Source organism: Frankliniella occidentalis, unplaced genomic scaffold (assembly GCF_000697945.3).
Source record: "Frankliniella occidentalis isolate FOCC.00 unplaced genomic scaffold, Focc_3.1 Scaffold54, whole genome shotgun sequence".
NCBI classification, from domain to species: domain Eukaryota; kingdom Metazoa; phylum Arthropoda; class Insecta; order Thysanoptera; family Thripidae; genus Frankliniella; species Frankliniella occidentalis.
In genome coordinates, this window is record NW_026267184.1 from 1,202,731 (window position 1) to 1,222,716 (window position 19,986).

General features: G+C 46.2%; 4 protein-coding genes across 9 annotated transcripts in view; 1 reads left to right on the plus strand and 3 right to left on the minus strand.

The window, feature by feature from the left end:
* Nucleotides 1-3,573, plus strand: part of LOC113216614 (delta and Notch-like epidermal growth factor-related receptor) — a 92,545-nt gene extending 88,972 nt beyond the window's left edge. The window contains exons 8-12 of the mRNA XM_052267576.1: nt 456-584; nt 678-780; nt 1,894-2,045; nt 2,122-2,222; nt 2,430-3,573. Coding sequence (XP_052123536.1) covers nt 456-584; nt 678-780; nt 1,894-2,045; nt 2,122-2,222; nt 2,430-2,601 — 657 coding nt within the window. The 3' untranslated portion in view covers nt 2,602-3,573. The remainder of the gene's footprint in view (nt 1-455; nt 585-677; nt 781-1,893; nt 2,046-2,121; nt 2,223-2,429) is intronic.
* Nucleotides 3,574-9,389: 5,816 nt separating this feature from the next.
* LOC113216631 (NEDD8-conjugating enzyme Ubc12) lies at nt 9,390-11,599 on the minus strand. Its single transcript, XM_026436386.2, has 5 exons — nt 11,489-11,599; nt 10,954-11,163; nt 10,510-10,604; nt 10,215-10,421; nt 9,390-10,127 (listed from the first exon to the last, which is right to left on the minus strand). The coding sequence occupies exons 2-5, from the start codon at nt 11,054-11,056 to the stop codon at nt 9,987-9,989; spliced, it is 546 nt and encodes a 181-aa protein (XP_026292171.1). The 5' UTR covers nt 11,057-11,163; nt 11,489-11,599; the 3' UTR covers nt 9,390-9,986.
* A 481-nt stretch (nt 11,600-12,080) lies between these two features.
* LOC113216653 (uncharacterized) lies at nt 12,081-16,972 on the minus strand. Of its 5 annotated transcripts, none has more exons than XM_026436424.2 (11): nt 16,854-16,972; nt 15,700-15,929; nt 15,524-15,614; nt 15,259-15,442; nt 15,082-15,182; nt 14,845-14,983; nt 14,631-14,743; nt 14,427-14,553; nt 14,226-14,341; nt 13,894-14,136; nt 12,081-13,705 (listed from the first exon to the last, which is right to left on the minus strand). In XM_026436424.2, exons 2-11 carry the CDS (start codon nt 15,912-15,914, stop codon nt 13,589-13,591), a joined length of 1,446 nt encoding a protein of 481 aa, XP_026292209.1. In that variant the 5' UTR covers nt 15,915-15,929; nt 16,854-16,972; the 3' UTR covers nt 12,081-13,588. The 5 variants fall into 5 exon arrangements, with proteins under 5 accessions (XP_026292209.1, XP_026292212.1, XP_026292210.1 ...); XM_026436427.2 differs by having other exon boundaries at nt 12,081-13,720; XM_026436425.2 differs by lacking the exon at nt 16,854-16,972 and adding an exon at nt 16,625-16,828.
* Nucleotides 16,973-17,154: 182 nt separating this feature from the next.
* Nucleotides 17,155-19,526, minus strand: LOC113216654 (uncharacterized). 2 transcript variants are annotated; one of them, XM_052267587.1, is made up of 5 exons: nt 18,759-19,526; nt 18,380-18,686; nt 18,182-18,290; nt 17,409-17,611; nt 17,155-17,321 (listed from the first exon to the last, which is right to left on the minus strand). In XM_052267587.1, the coding sequence occupies exons 1-5, from the start codon at nt 19,307-19,309 to the stop codon at nt 17,265-17,267; spliced, it is 1,227 nt and encodes a 408-aa protein (XP_052123547.1). In that variant the 5' UTR covers nt 19,310-19,526; the 3' UTR covers nt 17,155-17,264. The 2 variants fall into 2 exon arrangements, with proteins under 2 accessions (XP_052123547.1, XP_026292214.1); XM_026436429.2 differs by lacking the exon at nt 17,409-17,611.
* Between the last annotated feature and the right edge of the window lie 460 nt (nt 19,527-19,986).

Consider the following 19,986-nt stretch of genomic DNA (forward strand, 5'->3'; position numbering starts at 1 on the left):
CCATACGGACGGAGCGAGGTGGGTCGGGACGGGGGGCGGAGGCGGGAGGGGGAGTCTGTCAATAAATTAGGTGAGTCGTTTCAGGCGACCGTTCCGCAGCTCCACCTGCGCGTCGTCACCCGCACCGCACCCTCGTCTCTGCTGAAAGGGGACGCGGGGGGGAGGGGGAGGGCCAGGGAGATGAGGAATCCGCGCGTGTTGTCGCCCTCCAAAAAAGCAACCTAAAAATCCCCTCCAAAAAAAGGCATTGCCGAATTAATTGCGTAAGTTTAATTCTGTGCATCAGTCGGCTGATTCACCGTTGGACGACGGGAGATGTCTAACTTGCTCGGGCCGCAAGGTGGCGTGGTCAGATACCGTGTGTTTTTTTTTATACCTTATTATTCCTATTTTTTGGGAAGAAAAATTCACGCCATGGCGGAAACGTTTACATGTTTTTACTTGCGCTGTTGCAGGTCCCGCTGTGCCACGACAAGTCGTGCCGGGCCGGCCAGGAGTGCGTCGACCTGGGCAACACCATCACCTGCCGCTGCCCCGTCGGCACCTCCCCGCCAGACTGCAAGCCCACGCCGGCGCCGCCAAAGGTGACGAGATGTGTGCTTGCTTTATAAGCCACCTCATCAGACAAGTCATTTTTTTTTTTCTAAAAGTAATGTCGCAATTTTTTCCTCCCGCAGCCCTGCTCTAGCAGCCCGTGCAGACACGGCGGGACGTGCTACAACTCTGACAGGGGCTTCTACTGCGCCTGCCGCCCCGGCTACACCGGGACCACCTGCAACGGTAACGCCGCCAGATAACGTCAGAGATCGCCCCGCAAATAGACGGAAATACGGGGACAACACTGGGGCTTACTTTGCTTCAGGGGAAAACAACCCTAGGCCCCCTGCTTGAAAACAAGCGAGCCAAATGCTACTTCGTACAATATGCCTGACTGGCCCTCTCATGTTTAATGAGCTGTGCATCAAGGAATTATTTCTTTGTCAAATTTTTAACGGGGTAGATTTATACCATCATGTGTATAATAGGGAATCTTAAGCCTGTTAGTGAAGCTTGGCTTCCTGTAGCATTTAGTATGAAGTGTGTTGCACGCATGTATGGGTGGGGTACGAGTAACCCTCTAATGAGATTGTTTGCAGGTCTGTGTCGCTTCCAGGACTGAGCCTGCCGCCCCCATGGCGCCTCTATATCTCTGATGCTAAAGAAATAAGAAAAAACTCAGTATGGCTTTTTGCTGAATTGTGATGACGGTTCTTTTTGTTCTGCTGCCGCCTTTACGCTTGCGCTGCACTTTTCGCACGCGCTCTAGTTGGTGAGTACAGCCACAAGCTTCATTGAAAAATTAAAAAAAAAATCAAATTGAAATACTTGACTAGGATACAAACCGGGAAAAGGGGGCTATTGCTGGGTTGTTATTTTTTCTTTCCACCCCCGAATGCTTTTGATTGGAATGGGGCTGCTGGCATCATCAAGGGGAAATAGGCTTATTCTAAAACCAGAGCCAAAATCCAAATTATTCATTTTAAATGATAAAATCACTGAAAAATTCACAAAATTAATTGAAATTTGTCGAAATGAAAGCATTAATCGATTAATCGGAAGATTCTTTCATTTTAAAAAATCAAATAAAATCTAGGAAATTCAATCAAAACATGAAACGCAAGCGCAGTTTTACGACACAGAAACTAATGCCTATTTTCTATCTAGCTAGCACTCTATTGCCGCCTTGAGAACGATGGGGAGTTAGGGGAAGGGGGGGAAGGGGTTGAGCGGGCGTGCTGGCCGGGACCGGGGCTATGCTTCCACTAGCATCGCACCGCGCTTCTAGCGCCACTAGCCGGGCAGCCGGGGTGCCCCTCGCCGTGGCCTTGACGTTTGACGTGCACGACCTTACAGAGGAGGCGATCCTGGAGGAGATCCCTGCAGGCTCGGCGCGCGCCGAGCTCGCCGCCATGACGGAGGAGCGCGCCGACGTGCGCTTCCACCTGAGGCCGCTCAACGTGGCGGCCGCCACCCTCTGCTGCGCGCTGCTCATCGCCGTGGTCACGGTGAGTGTCACACGAGGACGTCCAGGACGCCACAGTGGAGGGAATGCGACGGAACTGACTCGACCGACTGTTCCAGGTCGCCACCTGCCACTGCCGGGTGCACGAGACCTACAAGCGCTGCCTGGCCGTGCCGTGCGGGCGCGACGGAGAGGATGCCATGCAGGCCGCCCTTACCAGGTGAGCTAACCCCGAGAGATAACTTCACTAACTGCTCTAAATAAATCAAAGTACACTCTAACAAAATCAGGGAAAGTTCCAAAAACGGGTCAAGAATAAAACAAACCTTTCCTCGGCTCTCCCAGCCCCAGGAAACCATTTGGGATTCACATTAACCACAAAACTGCTTCTAGAAGCCTTCTAACTCTGTTTTCTTTCTGTATCCAGCAAGAGTACGCGTGGCCAGCCGCTGCTCGATTCGCTGAGAGAGCCCAGCTTCCCCGGATCGCCCTCCCCCAGGTCGTCGCCCACCTCCAAGACGGCGCCCCTGCTCGACGCGTCCGACATCTACTACGCCCTGGACTTCAGCGACTCGCAGAGCAGCCCGCTCATCCAGTAACCGACCGTACCCACACCCTGGTTCACAGTTCCTGACCCATGGCCAACCACTCTCCTCCGATGGAACACGTTGCAATGGTTCTGCTCGGAGAGCGAGAGAGGGGGTTGTGCAGTTTAAGTGGTTTTATTCAAACCAGCCGTCCGCATTTCACCCGAAAGTTCCCACTGGATGGAAGGAGTTCAGCGTTAAGAAGAAAAGATCGGTTTTTATCTGGTTTGCTGGACTAAACAAACACAGGCCTCAAAAACAATTGTTTGCAATGTTGTAATGGGAGGCATTTAAAAAGTTGTTGCATATTCCTAGCAGATTTTTCCTCTTTTCTTCTGAAGGCTGAACTCCACCATTAAATTTTCTTAGCCACTAATTTCTGTTCCTGAATCAGATTTTGAATTTCAACTAAAAATCCTTCCTGAAGCTAAATGCGTGCCAAAAATTAAATATATTTTATGTAGTTCCGCAATCATGTTTTCTGTCCTCATAAATAAAACATTATTTAATAATGTACAAAGTGATCACAACACAGCTGGATGACCATCTCAACGCCTGCACAAAACTACCAATTTTTGGTTGCGATGAATTTTTCTTGTGTGCGTGAAAGACTGTTGAGTATGGTTTCCCTGTAGAATTTTATTATTGTCAATTTCTTAGCTATATCGTGAGCAACACAATATGCTTCAACATCAACTAAGGTTTTGTACGTTACAGAAAACATTTAGCTAACCTTCAATAGCCTAAAAATTTATACCGTGCTTTCATGAGTTTACAAAATTAGCAGTCTCACTCAAACAATTTTCGATACATGAAATTTTCATTGTAAAAATTGATGCTCAAATTAAAATAAGAAAATAAAGCAACGGTGTCTCCAGATTACTTAAAGGCCAAGCGAATGGCCAATTTGTTTTATTGTTACTTTGTTTCTAAGCTCTTTTGTAAAAATATAAGTATAATAAATGTGTAAAACAAAAACGAAAATGTGTTTCTTCGAACGTCCCTGTTCGTTGTAGGTTCACGCCTGCGCCTGACCAAGAAAAAGCATTTTGCGCGTCATGCTTGCCCTAGAAGGTAGTGGGAGTCAACAACAGAGTTGCGCACCTCTACGGATGAAGGAGGAAGGCCATCAGCCCTAAACCCTTACATAGGGGTGCACTATCACTGTGATTGAAAATGTGTACTTCGAGCACCTATGAAAAGACATTTAGAGCTGGAGTAACTTAAGAGAACCCTCTCTTGGGGGTTGGAGCTTTAACTATCTTTGGGTGTTCCTGAGCGCAACACGAATCGCTGCGCTTTTACCTACTTATTCATTGCCATTGAATCAATATCGAGTAATTCAGAGAAGAGTTCTTGCCACACTGGACTCTGTCCCGTCTGCCGAGCAAACTGAAACCACCCCGATGCTCGCACACGCAGAGATGAGCGTTCCCACGTTACTGACGACCGGTCAGCTCTCTGCGTGCTAGCCCGTCTATCGAGGAGGGTGCTGGGTTGGGGCGCGTGTCGACTTGGAAGCCGAAAGAGACCAGGACCGCCCCACGACGCACTCGGCGAGTCTACTCGGCCTGAGGCTCGGAAGCTATTGCTCGGTGGTGTGGTTGGTCTGTCCTTGTCGAAGGATAATGCCCTCAACGACTCATCTTACAAACTTTGCACAGCGGACCGGTTTCATTACACACCCTTTAATTTGCAAATCCCAGTCTTGGGGTACCAGCAGTAGTCTGAAAATACAGAACCTAGGGTCGGGTAATAAATGCACAAAAACGAATCTTTCTCGTTTAACTGAGGGTAGGAAATGCACACACCTTATATAAGTAGGAAGAAAATAAATATCTGTTGAAATGGATCGATGAATTTTGAGCCCGGGTGCAACGAACTTACCCAAAACTTCACATTGATGTTAACGTTTTAAGAGTGAAGATTAAGAGTAAACAAAAAGTTAACCATAAGTACACTTTTAGTAAAACTACACGACAACTACTTCCCTCAAAAGTACCGTGTCAGAAAAAACTAGTAGTTTTCTTATACTTTCACTGGTAAAACAAGTGTTTAATTTTGCACGTCAATTGACGTCTAAGTTCAAGTGTGCATTTTCTCGACACTTTGTGGTGTCTAACTATGTTATACGTCAATTGGTGTTTAACTTTCGACACGTCCGAAACGTATAGCAGCTGCACACCATATGTTTCCCTATTGACAGCATAGAACTGTGTGTGTCCAAGTGTGCAGAATTTAAACGTTTACAAAACGTCTAAAATTTGCACACCACGCAAGTGTGCAACTTGAGTTAAACACCATGTAATATGCAAAATCACAAATTGCACACGTTGGTGTGCAAATATTGCACACTTGTTTTACCAGTGTTTAGATGAAGAATAGTACACTTCGACGATATAGTGCCAAATCAAGTTCGTTCCACCCGGGAGGAAAATTCCCGGCACACCATACGATTTGTGGAACCTACTAGGTGTTCTTTAGACCCTGGGTTAGCTACCGTAGAACATTTTCACTGTGATTTTGCCATGATTTTATGCAGAGCGGTGGGAAATTTTTGGGGGCATAATTTTAGGATCTTCTTTAAGTTGGTTTTGTAAATGAAATGGAATACATTTCCTAGTCAAAAACGTATAAATCCACACAAAAGAAGAAACTCTGCCGTTTCATATGATATGTACGAAAGTTGCCTCAAACTGGAAGGGAAGTGGTTCAAAATCGTGTGTGCATTTATTACCCACTTCGGAGGTGTGAGCCGTTCACAAATTGCGTCACGCTTTTGGGGGTAATTTTTTACCCCCTTCCCCATAAATTACGCACACCACATGCGCGCCCCCCCCCCCCAAAAAAAATCACTTTTTTAACAAATCAAAAATACCAGGAAAAATATGTATGAACAAAAATAACAGTTTTTAAACGCAAAATGATATATTTTAATGGACTTTAATACATGATGTGATTCTTAACTCCATTTTAACTGAGCCCAGCTTAAGATGAGCCTTGTGTTAGCGACAAATTGTTTACTGGATATAGCGGTGCCTACTACCCACCTCACAAAATGCGTGACGTCACGATCTCGTTGACTCCCGCTCCGCACACATTCATCACACTTTGCCCAAACCAGCCCCCCCCCCCCCACCTGAAACGCCTGACGTTATTTGTGAACGGCCCTGTCCGACCCTCGACCTGACCCTATGGGAAATAAAATTAAAACTCGAGGAAAAATGCTAAACCCGCATGGCAATTAGAAAGGCGACGTGAAAAAGTCAAAATTCAGACGGATACACATGGAACTGTGTGGATACAAGAAACATCCACATAAATATACGTAGAAACCACAATGGATTTTCTAGTGGTTTGGGGGTTTTTGTCTTCTATCGTGAGTTTAGCATAACCAAATTAACCAGAAAACACATCCCTAGAACCACTGTGCAAAGTTATTTGGAAATATGAGTCATCGGGCAGTTCTCCTTGCAAGGTCAAGGTAACGGACACAAATCTCAGTCAGCGACAATCAGAGGTCAGTGGCCGTAGGCACGGACCCACGGCGCCGATGACGGGCCCCCCACCCGCACGGCGGCAGGTCGTCTCCTGACAGTCAAGTGGACTCACCAAGCAAGAGTCTATCCTGCCGCGCTCGTCGGCGGGTGGTGGCTGGAGGTGGAGCTGGGTTGGCAAAAGTGAGCTGGGCAGCCGGGGACGGAGCCGAGCGTGGCAAGAAAAGCTACAAGTTCTTGTTACAAACTTGCAACAACTAAACGTACACCCAAGTTATTCCTGGACCAAGTTATTTGTAGTTGATTCTTGATTTTTCGTAAGGCAGGACGCAGAGAGAGCGAGCGGTTCGCAACCGCGGGGCAGGGCGGCACAGGGGGCAGGGGAGGCTATATGCTGCTATCACTCACCTGGCTGTCAGTTGGGGAGGGGTGGTCTGCAGGTCCTACTCGCCGCGCAGCCCACGTTACTTCTGAGCCCGTGACTTCCTAAGGGGACGGACCTGTGAAAACCATCAAAAAATCCATTATTTTTTTTTGTCTTAAATTTTTTCATTTTCCTTCAGTCAAACGCCAGAAAAGGGAGTTCAAAAATTTGAAGAGTAGCAGCCTAGGATCGTCAAGAAAGGGCGTCCGTCATTTGTGGTTACGAAACTGCCAAGTTCAGCCAAACGCTAGCCTTCATAGCGCCTAGATGGTAGGCAACTTCCTGCTTGCCGTACATGCGTGTACCGCGGGATGGCCTACTCTGAGTCTTGCAGGCGTCGAGCTCTCGTAGGTTGCCGAATGACTCGGACGGACGCACTTACCAGACGATCCCATAAGAAGAACAAGTAACCCCTAAAATGTTCCCTCCTTGTATTTTAGAACACACAACACTTACAGATGACACGTGTACTATTTCAAGCTAGAAACGCTAGTTTTAATTTCAACAATGAACTTTTTCAGTTTTTTTCAGTTTTACACTATTATTTAGAGAACTCGCGGCAAAGACAAAGCATGGGAAGGACTTCCGGGGCAACCGAGCAAAAACACGGAGGGAAAATAACTGGTCCGACATTTGTATCATTCATTCATTCATGCATTCATTCATTCATTCATTCATTCATTCATTCATTCATTCATTCATTCATTCATTCATACGCACAATGTCAGTTACTAGGCCATGGTTTAACTACTACCCACCCACTACTGAGAGAATACATCAACATGACTAACAAGTGCGGCGACAGCAGGACTGTATGGGTGCGCGACCGCGGGCCGGGGAGCGGACCGGAGCGGACCGGAGCGGACAGGCTCCGGCGACTTGGGCATGACGGCCCGACGGTGACAGCAGTAGGGGCGCGACGACGGGCTTTAGTCTAGTCAGCCATCGTTTTGGCAGTCAGGCCCTCCGCGTCACGCGCCAGCCTCAGTGCGCCTGCCAGCTATGCAATCTTGTCGCCCTTCACGCACTGCCGGTGCACTGGTGGCCTACCCGCCCCTGTCGCGTCCGACCGGAACTCGGCTCTCCCCGATGGACCCCCCCGGAGTGGCTTGCTGAGGAGAGCGATCGGGGGCGAGAGGCACTCAGCTTTAAAAAAAAATTGTGAGGAGATGATTTTTTGTTATGTTTTGTTTTGTTTACACAACAGATACCCATTTGTGCGTTTTGGATTGCTGGGAACAACATATCAAACAATAACAGCATATCAAAAGACGGCAAAACTTTTTGTTGGGTTCCTTTTGTGAGGTGAGCTGTGGCTTAGTCGCTGTACCCCATAGTGTTGCTGTACCCCATAGTGTTGCTCTACCCGCCAACAAGTCCAGGCTCACCAGGTATATGTTTTTGTATTTTATTATATCTTTGAATTTAATATTGATACAGTCGTTTAACATAAACATAGCAGTTACTGTTGTCTTTATTGTGGAGATATTTCTTTACAGCATTTTAGTCAGAAGTTAAATTTGACTCTATAGAGTATTGGTTTGTCTTTCCTATAAATGAAACTTTAAACCCTAATGTCTGTATGTGCATTGTATATTTTGGTACTCGCAAAATTCCTTTGTGTATTGTAAAATCTTTTGATTAGTGTTTTGAGTAATTACGTGGGTTTGGGTGCCAACAATGTTACTTGCCTGCAGAACTGTACAGTGCTGATTGTTTTCCTGTGGTTCTATAACTCAATATTTCAATAAAACAGCTTTGTTCAATGCTCAAATAATTACTTTTACGATCTTAGTGATTGATGGCTTGCTTCAACCGTATATTTAGTTTACTACATCCCTACTTAAATTCTGACCTGGCGCCCAACATAATTTGAAAATTCAACCACTAGCCACTATAAAACCAAGTCTCGATATCTTGGAATCAACTTTGCCTTTTGAGCTTTGAAAGACCAAAACATTAGACAACTATAATTTTTCGTGCCTCCATCCCCGCTCTAGGAAATTATTTCACATGGGACTTTCGTGGGGAAGATTCTCATCGCTAGGTGACCCTGCTCTAAAACTTGTGTTTATAGGGATATTCATCTTAAATTTGGTTTGTAGCTTCTACTACGTGTTTTAGTATGGACATTTCTTTTCAAATCAAATCAGAGCATATATTTCTGGCAAGTCGAAAACGGCTTGAGTCAGTTAAAATTGGACATACGATCCACCTCCATTCAGATATCCCAAACACATGGTCTTATCACTTCAGTGACACTTGCTATGGTGTTCAACATGGTAAAGTGTACTCCCTAAAAGACAATTCACTATCATGGGACAGTGTTCTCAGTAGGGTAGCGTCCCTGGGGGATAGATTCCACCCATGGGAAAGCGGCCAAAAATCAAAGGGAAATGGCATCACATGGAGTACTGCCTCCCATGGATCATGGGACGGCTCATGCGTTTTTAAGACTGGGCAACGGTGTGCACGGAAGCGGCAGGAGAAAAACGCACCTTCCATCATTCCATGCTTTCGTTGAAGGCGTGGCAGCCGGGACGGCGATGTGGTCGATGTGGATAATCCAAACTTGAACTTGTCACTCACACCAGCCACTTCCCGTGCGTCCGTTCTCAACGCGTCGTCCCATGCACACTGACCGCTCCGGCCCGGCTCCGGTGGCTGGACGAGCCAGCCGGGGCGAGCATTCTCTCTCGCACTGCCGAGCGGCGCGCTGTCGTCTGCTGACGAATATTTTGACAGGACTCATGTGCACAACTTTGTTTCCATAAATCTTTTAACAAAACTTGTAATGTTACAACTAGGTACAATGCTCTCTTCCGGGTTTTTCCTTCAAATGATAAATAATTAAAACTAAGAGACTACCAAACCGTTGATATTTTTAGTAACAATAGTTCTCTTTATTTACACAGCAGTTCTTATGTCCATAATTATAATGTAGTGTCTCTTAAACATTAACAAAAAAAAAAGGGGAAATTAAAAATGTTTACATTAGAAATGTTGTGAGCCATATTAAGAATACACACACAATAAAAGTAGCAATATATAAGGGCAAAACAAGAAAAAGTGAGAATGGTAGCTATAATAATATAAAATTGGTAAAGTCAAACCAACTGAAAGATTGATGGACAGAAGCACAATTAATTCAACACAGCCTTTCTATATATACCAATGGGCTGCCTCCCCTCCACCTTACTCATGTTCCCTTTACAGATCCATCAATCTGAACAATACTGTGTACACACTGGAATACATTTCTGTTTAACAGTGTGTCTGAGTTAAGAGAACAAATAATGGAATTTATCACAAGAAAACCAATGTTCACAAAGTCCAAATAGCTTTTTGTCACAGTTAATTTCTTAAAGTATTAAATTTTTGGAAAGTATGATTTTGTTTAGCACATCAAGTTGTGAGATGTCCCATGGTAATATGGGTGAGATGACAATTAAACACACCATGGCAAACAGGTGCTTTCACTTAAGAGCTCTTTCAAAATAATATGAGCCCACATATCCACCACGCAATGACTTCTGGACATTTTGTTCAAACTGACGACGGTTACTTTGCAGGAGTTCGGCAGCTTCTTTATTCAAAGGATCTTCTGGGTTAGGTTCCTGAATAATAATAAAAATATATATAGTGTTGTAAACTTAAAAGCATTCAATTAAGAAGTCTCTCAAGCAGGAAGCAAGTTGTCTTACCAGGAACAAGTACTGGAGTCCATAGACTATTGAGTTCACAGTAAGAACAGGTTTCCAATCTTCCCGAAGAATATTAAGACACACATTGCCTTCCATATCAATATTGGGATGATACACTGTTGTCTCACATTTCACTTTTGGAGGTTCGTGGGGGTAATTTGGTCCAACTTTGAATGTAAATACAAACTTGCCATCTCGGTAAAAACCCTGGATTGAAAGAAAAAATTAGATACAATAAAGATTAAAACATAAGTCACAAGTGAGAGAAAGTACAAAAAGTAACAATTAGACGTACCTCATCCGGAGATATAATAAGTTTGAAATTCAAGAGATCATCGGGGTCTGGAAATTCAGTACTACAAGTTTTCGGTAAATTCAATTCGTTGATATCTGCAAGCAAAGCAAACATTGAAGAATTAGATCAAAATAAGGAAAAATCAAAATATAAATTGAAAAACAAATCTAAGATAAATCATGTGTTGTGAGAACAGAGAAGAAAATGGTTACATTTCTCGATAAAAGAAGTAAATAAATAAAGTAAAAGAATCGAACGTTAAAGTATCCCTTCAAAAATTAATGTTCCGTAACAATGAAGTGGTGTGGGTTAGGTTTCACTGTCATAACAGTAAGGTTAGTACTTCCTAGATTTCGCCAGACTAGTTAAGTTTAATTTAGAGCGAGTTAAGGATGCTATTTATAAAGAGGAAACACTTCGAGTTTTCACTATATGGGGAAATACCTTTCGTAATCCTGAGTTGAGCTGCAGAAGCTTTCTTTTGATTGCCTTTGGGAGTTGCTTCCCCATCTTTTTTCTGTTGTTTCAGAGAGAAGAGTTTTATCATTATGAAGGTGTCCCAACAACAGGAATTTGACTTTTCAGATCACAACTCTGATCAAGCACATAAGGCGAAACAACAAGAATATTTCCACGGAGTAAAAACTCTAGCAAATGAGGTTTGATCCTACGCCAAACTCGACCGCTAGGTTCGCTGGTGCGCTACCTCGCTCGGGCTGCTATGAGAAATGAAGTGGAGCTGTTAAGATTTCGCAATTAGCAGATAAATATTACGACTCAAGTTTGTAGCTTTCAGACCACTAAATTATGTTCTGTTTTCCACAAATTTCCAAAAAAAATTTATTACCGTTTTAAGTTTTGCAAACCTTTAAATTAATGAGACCCGCCTCAAAAACGTTGCTCTTTTATTCTCATAGCGAGTGAACGCGCTAGCGCTCCTAGCGGCAGAATCGCCTTGGAGCTTTGCGGATCAAACCCCATTGCTTATTTGACACTGTGAAAATTTCGCTTCAACTTCCAACGTAGTCACGGCTTCCTGGATCCTCCACCTTCTCCATAAGAGTATGAAAATTTCAGCGCGTTCTCGCTGCCTACTTCAAACAAATACATCGTTCGCACTCGCACTGATTTTTCGAATTTTCGCGAGTTTTTAGTCTTAAGCATGCCTTTTCTTCACATGGACTTCACTACGTACACGACGAGCCCCGACCATTGTAAATCTTAAGCATTCATACTAAGTTAAGTGCATTAGAGAAGTCTCATCTGAGCATAAGCATGCTCTAAATCTGGAGAAAGCTTTCTCAAGTCTAAATCAGAAATTGGCAAGAAGAGGTAAAAGAAAAAAGTTCTGAAGGTAATGAGTTAACAATTACGGGGCTTGATGGGACATCCATATTCACTGGTAAAACTGACACAAATCACTGAGGTCACTGGACTTGTAATTTTCCTTACCTAATGCTTGCCCAAATGTTCACTGTGTTGAAGCTCTCTTTGTTGCCAAGACAGCAGTGTAGTGGGTAGTGGGTTTTCCAGAAGTCAATAGTACTGGAAATCAGTCCTTAAAAAGGCAATTATATGTTGTTCATCCAACTGTAAGATTTTTTATTTCACCCATTGAGCAGGCCACTACATAATACAATTGGAGTTGTACAACACACATGGTGTGATCCAAAACATTTAAAAAATGTCAAAATGCGTACAAAATATGTCATACAAGAGTAAAACTAGAACGATGAGAAAGGAATCCTGCACTGCTCACAGCAAGAAACTAATAATACACCATACCATACAACAGCAGCACAAATCATCTACATACTTGTTTTAGTAACTAATTGACAGCAAAAGCAAGCTTTACCTAATTGCAAATCTTTAAGAGACAAATTTAAATGAAGCTTAATTTTAGGATAGATGGAACAGATCTAAGATCACTTGAACCACTTTGAACAAACTTCTTGAATAATAAAAAAAAGATAACTTAAACCTGAAAGTGCATTGGCCAGAACAGACTCTTTGCCTGTGCCAACATAGATGTTGGCACATCAAAATGATGTAAGGCAGCAAATCCTCTCTATTAGACTAAAACTAGATGACAGTGCACTTAGTAAGCTGTCTTGATAATTTATCAACAATAAATATGCTTACACAACTACTAATTCAAAGAAAATGATTTTGCAATAACTTTTCCAACACTAAAATTTTAGATTAACCTTGTTAAGTTTAGATTGGAATAATGCTGCCACCTGACACTAACAGTAATCATGAAATACAATTTTGATTACAATTATCCAAAAAAAGGATCCTTCTTAAAATTGAGCCTTGCATATGTTCAATTCACAGTTATACAATTGACAAAATTCAGTTGAAGGCTAATTACAATGAGAGAACGGTAGAAACTATAATGGACACAAGGATAAAGAAAAGAACCACAAAGATCCTAAACAAAAGGAATAGGAAACAGTATTACCTATAAACACCAGTGTTATGCAATAGGTAACTGTGCAGAGGTTTGTGTGTAAAATCGGTTATTAAAATGATTCTATTGATATCTATCTAAAACAAAAAATTAAAATCACAGGCTGACTGTTGTTAAAATACATCAGTTCACATCCTTACAAAAAATTGATTATCAGTTACGCTCGAAAACTCCTAAGGTAAATTCACACCTGTCCAATATCATATGATTATAAAAGTCTATAAAAATTAGATTCAAGAATGACCACACAGCATAAATAATGAAGAATAGGAATACCTTAACAAGGCATACTTGTGATGAACTGCTACAGAATGTGCAGGCTACAGAAATTTGAACAGGAGCTTGTTCCACTGACACCCATTTTTGGAGTAAACAAATGGCCAAGAAAATACTGACTTCACCTGTAGCTAACTGAGATATAAAATTAAAAGTAAAATTCATGGATTGAAAGAACTACAAAGCTAAAGAGGATTCCATATCATTAGAAAAGTCACGTTAAATAGGACAATGTGATATCACACGATAGGATGGTAGAGTTGGCAGGCTGCGATGACATCATCTTCATCTCCTAAGGTGATGAATATGGAAGTTGCCACTGCAAGGAATTCACCGGAGTTTACGAGCTTTGCCGCGAGTTGGACCACCAGCGCCACCCTTCCTCTTGCCTGCTGGCTGGCTGTCGTCATCAATTTCCTGCTTGATACCATTGGCAACATCGTCACCCTGCGGACATCAACACTGTCACTAAAATATTCAAATGAAAAACTAAAAAAAAAAAAAAAAAACACTTTTCCAGAAGGTGGTTATATTTCAGTGCAATGTTTGGGATCATTGCTTCAATTATCTGCGGAAAAAAAAAAAAAAAAAAAAAAAAAAATGAAACTAAACACAAATAACAGGGAGGTACTAACCTGACCATCTTCCATTTCAGCATCTCCATTAGCACCATCATCACCATCTTGTTCCATCTCCCCATCCCCTTCCTCAGCATCTTCAGGTTCTTCTTTAACTGCAGCATCTTGAGATTTTGACTGTGTTTCTTTGAAGTTTGCAATATGCTGATCCCACTCTTCTAGACTTGAAAATACTTTGATAGCCTTTCCTTTAATTTCAATACCATCCATTTCAAGTGCATTTCTAGCTCCCTCGGGATCCTGATAACATATAGAGAAGACAAGGTGTGAAATGATAGCAGATGTATGAAGAGAGGAAATTTTAAAGTGAGAGCAGCTTTGAAAGTTACCTCAAATTCAATGCAAGCCCTACGAGCAGCATAAGACTGATTGTATCGTACAAAGTGAACATTGTCAATGGTACCACAAGTCTGGAAGATCTTCCAGAGATCTGTGGGTGCAGTGCCTAGAATAGTAAAAGGATGCATACATAGCTTAAAGCTCATTATTGTAAAATAACAACAAATGACAAAAAAGTAGGTAGGTCATACCATATGGAACTCCTCCAATGAAGACAGCATTAATGAATTTGCGGCCATCCCAATGACGTACTCGGATTTTATCTTTTCCAAGTAAAGTTTCATTCATCTGCAAAGCTTTCTTGGCACCTTCCTCATCCTGTATAAACATGAAGCATATAGAATTAAATATACTTGGAGGATAATATGTGGTAAGTTGGGGTCAGAGAAACTTGCCTCAAAGACAATGAGTGCCCTGCGGATGGATGAGTCTCTTGGGAATTCAACCCAAACTGAGCAAATGTTGCCACATTCCTTAAAGTGGCTAATAACTTCATCACGAGATGATCCTGCAAGGAATTTTAGGGATTTCGTAAATAAGCAATGTGAAGGTATACTGACACACTTAACAAACAGCTTGTTATCTTGGTAGATAGAAGTTGAAACCTACGGTGTAGAAGGCCAAACACAGCAACACCAAGATTCTGAACTTGGCAAGCTCTCCAACTGCGCCAACGAACAACTGAAATTGGGGCTTCATTCAATGATGACCCATTCTTTTCCAATGCCTTAGCAACCGCTTCTTCATTCTAGATTTTTTTTAAAAGAGAGATATAAACAAAATGAAACTCACATCAGCAGTAGAAATCAGAATGCTTCCATGAAGGATAGCATCACACCAACTTACTTCAAAAAGTATATGTGCTTTCCTATTGTCATGCTTCACTCTCACTCCTTTGATAACACCACAACTTTCAAAGTGTAACCAAACATCTTCCTCAATAACATCTGGGCAAAAAAATTGATTACTTTTTTGGAACAATAATTAGACTTAAAATAGATTACAAGCTCTCTACACACATACCTGCTCCACACTCCACTTTAACTGAAGTATTTTCAAATTTAACATCATTCTTTTCAGGTACATCAACAATAATGTGACGGCCTTCTAAAAGAGAGCCATGAATACCCAATGCTTTCTCCACTGAATCTTCTTGAGTAAAAGTAAAAACCCCTTCATCACGAGTACCGTTCTTCAGGAATTCCATCTAAACAGAAAAGCCAGATACTGTTTAATGATCATGGAAATTGAGAACAATTTATAACATAAATAAAAGAGATAAACAAACCTTCTCGATTGGTCCACAGTCCTTGAATAAAGCTGTAAGTTTTGTTTGCCAATCTGCAGCATGAGAAGGGAGATTCCTCACCAAAACAGTGCTGAAAATTAAGGTAGATGTATTAATGTAACTCGATATTATAATTAGTTAATGCAACTTGAAATGATTAAAAATTGATGTCGTACCAGTCCTTATTAACAGCATTAGCTTGGGCATTGGCATGCTGATTTGGACGGTTGTTGGGGCCACCACGAGGACTTCCTCGTCCTCTAAAATTGTTGCTGCGGCCTCTCTGGCCACCTCGTCCTCGAGGACCACCGCGACCTCTCCCTCCTCCTTGGAAGTGATTGCGGCCACGGAAACCACCTCGGCGAGGTGCAAACCCATTTTTCTCTGCCATTGTGTGCTGTATTAGCTAGAAAAAGACAAAAAGGGAAATACTCATTATTACCACCAATCTGCACATTGTTTCTTGTAATGTGATTCTTAAATAAAAATCAAACTGGGCGGGTCATAAAAATGAGGTAATGAGATAGAGAAAACAAAGGTAAGAGGAATGTTTGACAGTTATAGAACAAACAAGCAAGAGGTTAGGTCCAAATTTGAAATTTGTGAGAAAAAAAAAAGTTTTCCGATTAGCAATATATATACAAGAGAAGTAAGGTGGGGTAATACATTTCTTCGACGTAAAATAGAAAAAAAGTAATTTAGGGTAGTGTAAAGGGTAGAAACGTTACAACGCCGGTCTGCGAAGTGTCAGCTCAAGCCTAGAGGCCATGACAAATAGGCGCCGCTAAATCACAGTTTTACCCCGATAAACGCAATTTTCACAAGGGTTTTCACTTCAAAGATTCGTTATGAACTACATTAATGGCATACAGGCTAATTTCGACCAGTTACTCCGTATTATTTCCGAAACTTGCGAACAATCGTTCCCGGTCGAAAGAGCAGTACACTTCTGGCGCCTGCCATGACGTCTAGCCTGGTCAGCCGCAAAAACGTTCAATGGGAAAACGCAAAATTAGGACTCTCCCGATCACCGCCGTAGCAAGCCGGCGGCGACAAAATGTATCACAGAAAAGTTACAAGGGAAAAACTTGGAAATTGAACCTTTATCGACAAGTTCTAGCGTCGGCGGCGCTTCGGCCTGGGGCGCTTGATGCAAAGCCGCGATGCGGGGTCCAGAGCCAATGGAGCTGGCCCAGCCGTTGGGTTATCGATCCCAGTGCGGCAGAGCTTTACGGGAGATGACACCGGGCCCAGCGCCCGTCTCCGCGACCCAAAACGTCATGCACACCGCGAACAAACAGGGTAGTTGAAGATTTAAATGATATTTTACCTAAAAATTGCACGGAATCGTGATGAAAGTCGGCCGGTTCCGGGGACGGTTCACACGGCTGGGTTCCGGTTGTTTACCGCACGGCCTTCTGGAATGCTCTTATGCTCTTTCAGATGTCGCTGTTCATTTGGCAGGAGGAAGTCGCCGCTAATCCACGGGGCCCTGGCGGCCCGATCGATATGTGGCGCGAGATTCAAAGCGGGCCGCGGGGGCAGCATGGTATGGGGCATGGCAGGCAATTACGGTTTGTGAAAAAACAACCATCACAGAATCATTACGAAAGAATAAGAAATTGAACGAATTTATAAATAAGTTTTTTAATGACTAGAAGCAGAACATACATGAAGGACACACTGTTATAAACATTCTTAAACTAAACCGAGCTAAGCTGTACGGGGACAAACAAAGCCTTCAGGGTGGCATTGCAGTCGTGACATCCACGTAGTCTGTCGCTGTGGCGGCAGCATTCTGAAAAATAAAAGTCAGACGAATAAAAGAAGTAGGATGTGAGAACCGGAAGCGATACATGGAAGCCAACACGGGGCAGGGCAGCACCTCTGCTGCCTCTCTCCGCTGCAGCTCGGCCAGGTTGATGAGGAGGAGGCTGACGAGGAAGGCGAACAGGAGGAGGGCGACGGCCACCAGGCGGTTCCCCGGCGACGAGGGCGGCGGCGGTTTGGGAGCCGCCGGATCGGCGACGTGCCCGAACCCCGCCAGGCAGCACGGCGGGCACAGGAGGCGCACGGAAAGGCGCGGCACTGCGGATCACACATCACGGAGACCGTCACGGAGGCCACCAGGGAGGCGGCCGCAAAGGCCGTCATGGAGGCCGCCAGCGCCAGACCCCTCTCAAGAAGGCCGTCATGGAGGCCGTCACAGAGGCCGTCATGGACATGGAGACGATCATGGATACCCGTCGCGGAGGCCGTCACGGAAGCCGTTTCGAAGGCCATCACAGAGGCCATCATGGGTACACCATCGAGGCCGTCACGGAGGCCGTCACGGAGGCCGTCACGGAGGCCGTCACGGAGGCCGTCACGGAGGCCGTCACTGAGGACGAGTGGCGTGGGACCCACCGGGACCCACACGTGCGCGTCTTCCGGGAGCCCCGCGCCACTCTGTCGTCGCCTCGCCGCCTCGCGCTTCCACGGAATAATGGTTATGGCACTGGCCTGTCGCCGCCGCAGTCGTAATCCTGTAATAGCAGCTGTCCACGCCCCCCCCCCCCTCCGCCTTCCCAAATTCGTTTCTCCCCCATTTCTTATTAATTGTGGGGGTCGCGTTGCATAACGGCCCTCCTGGACAGTGAGGCGGGTCGCGGAACTCACCCGGCCGCTCGGCGGGGAGGTCGTCGGGTGGCCGCGACGGGGAGCCGCCGCAGCTGGGCTCCGAGTCCGTGGCCGGGACGCAGTTGCTGCTCGCGCGGATCACGATCACCTGAAAGGAAAATGAAAATGAAAAAAATGCGGGGATGTTTTTGCGGGAGGGCGAAAAACCGTCGTCGGGTGGGTGCACAGAGGACGTGCCTGAGCTGGCTGGCGAGGTGGTCGGCTGACGGCGACCTCGGGCTCGGGGCTGCCGCCGTCGTCGTCGTCGTATCTCTCTCTCCTGCCGCGGTGCCCCGAGGCCGACGACCAGACGTCCGAGTTGGACGAGGCGTACGAGCCGTCCCACTCGATGGGCACCGACACGTACAGGTCCTCGTCCTCGATTACGTCCGAGTAGATCGCGTTGCTCAGGGCGTCGTCGTCCACCACGTCCCCGTACTCGCCGCCCTCCTCCTCGTCCTCCTCCAGGATGACGGCCCCGAGACGGGTCGGCGTGGGCGACACCCTGCGGAGGGAAGGTGCAGGTGAAGCAGCGTTTTTGCCGCGAGGACGCGGTCGTCAGGTCAGGTCAGCTTACGACAAGCGCTCGTGGGGCGGCAGCACGAGGTCCGGTCGGCTCCAGGATGGCGCTGAGAGCCGAGAGCTGCTGGAGCTGCTGGCCTCCTTGTTGTTCAGACCGTCGCGCCACCTCTCTGCGGCGCGATCCCTCGCGGGCGGCGGCGTGGGCGGCTCCACGTCGGACAAGGGGGTCACGGTGTCCAGGCGTGAGTCGTCGGCCTCCGGCAGCCCGATCTGCGCCCTGGTGGCGCACTGGATGGGCTCACCGGTCGCCTCCGAGATGGACGTCCGGGGCGGCGGCGTGGGCGGCTCGTCGCTGACCACCTCGGACACCTCAGGCGTGATGCACAGCGTCGTGGTGGCCTCGAGGCGACTCCGGCGGCGCGCCTCGAGCGCCTCCTCGTCCACCTCGACGTACACCGGGAGGTCGAGGCCGACATCGACGACGTCGTCCTTCAGCCCGCGGTACGCGCTCACCACCACGGCGCAGGCCTGCTCCTCCTGCGGGGCGTCGGGCCAGCGCCCCGGGCGCAGCCGCGCGCGCCACACGGCGTACGAGGACCTGCTCATGGCGGTGGAGGCCGGGCGGATGGTCGCCGTCGAGGTCGCCGATGACCCGCCGACAGTCCATCACAAAACACACTGCGGCCGCGGGGGCGGCGCGGGGGCGGCGCCGACTCATAGGGGCGTTTATCAGAGTCACGTCGCTATCAGCGCCGCCTGCTCACCGCTATGATAAGGGGCATTCGCGGGAACGGCGCCCGAAAAGTACCATTTACTACCCCCCCGATACTCACGAGTGGATTTGTATCGCCGCGATGACGAAGAGCCCACGGCTGCAGCAGGGGGCCCCGGGCCCGTTGTGCAGCCGGGGAGGGGGGCGGGCGGGCCCCTGCACGAACACGCGGGTCCCGACGACGACGCGACGGTCCCGATGTCGCCGTGTCGTTGTTGTTGTCGCGCAGCCGGGGCAGGATCCTGGAGAGGAAGCGAGGAAGAGGGGGGGGAGCGGGGAGGATCGGAACGGACAGCAAGAGGAATCAGAGAAAGCTGCGAGCGCCGCGGCGGAGCCCTCTGACGCGGTGGCAGCGGCGGCGGTTTCGCGCGCTAGCCGAGCCGCGCCGCGCCCTGTCCCTCGCCCCACCCCGCGGAACACTCCGCGCCGTGATCCGGACGGACGGATGGGCGGACACTGGTTCAGCACAGGTGTCCCCTCCTCGATCTGAATCGCGATGTGAACGGCGCCC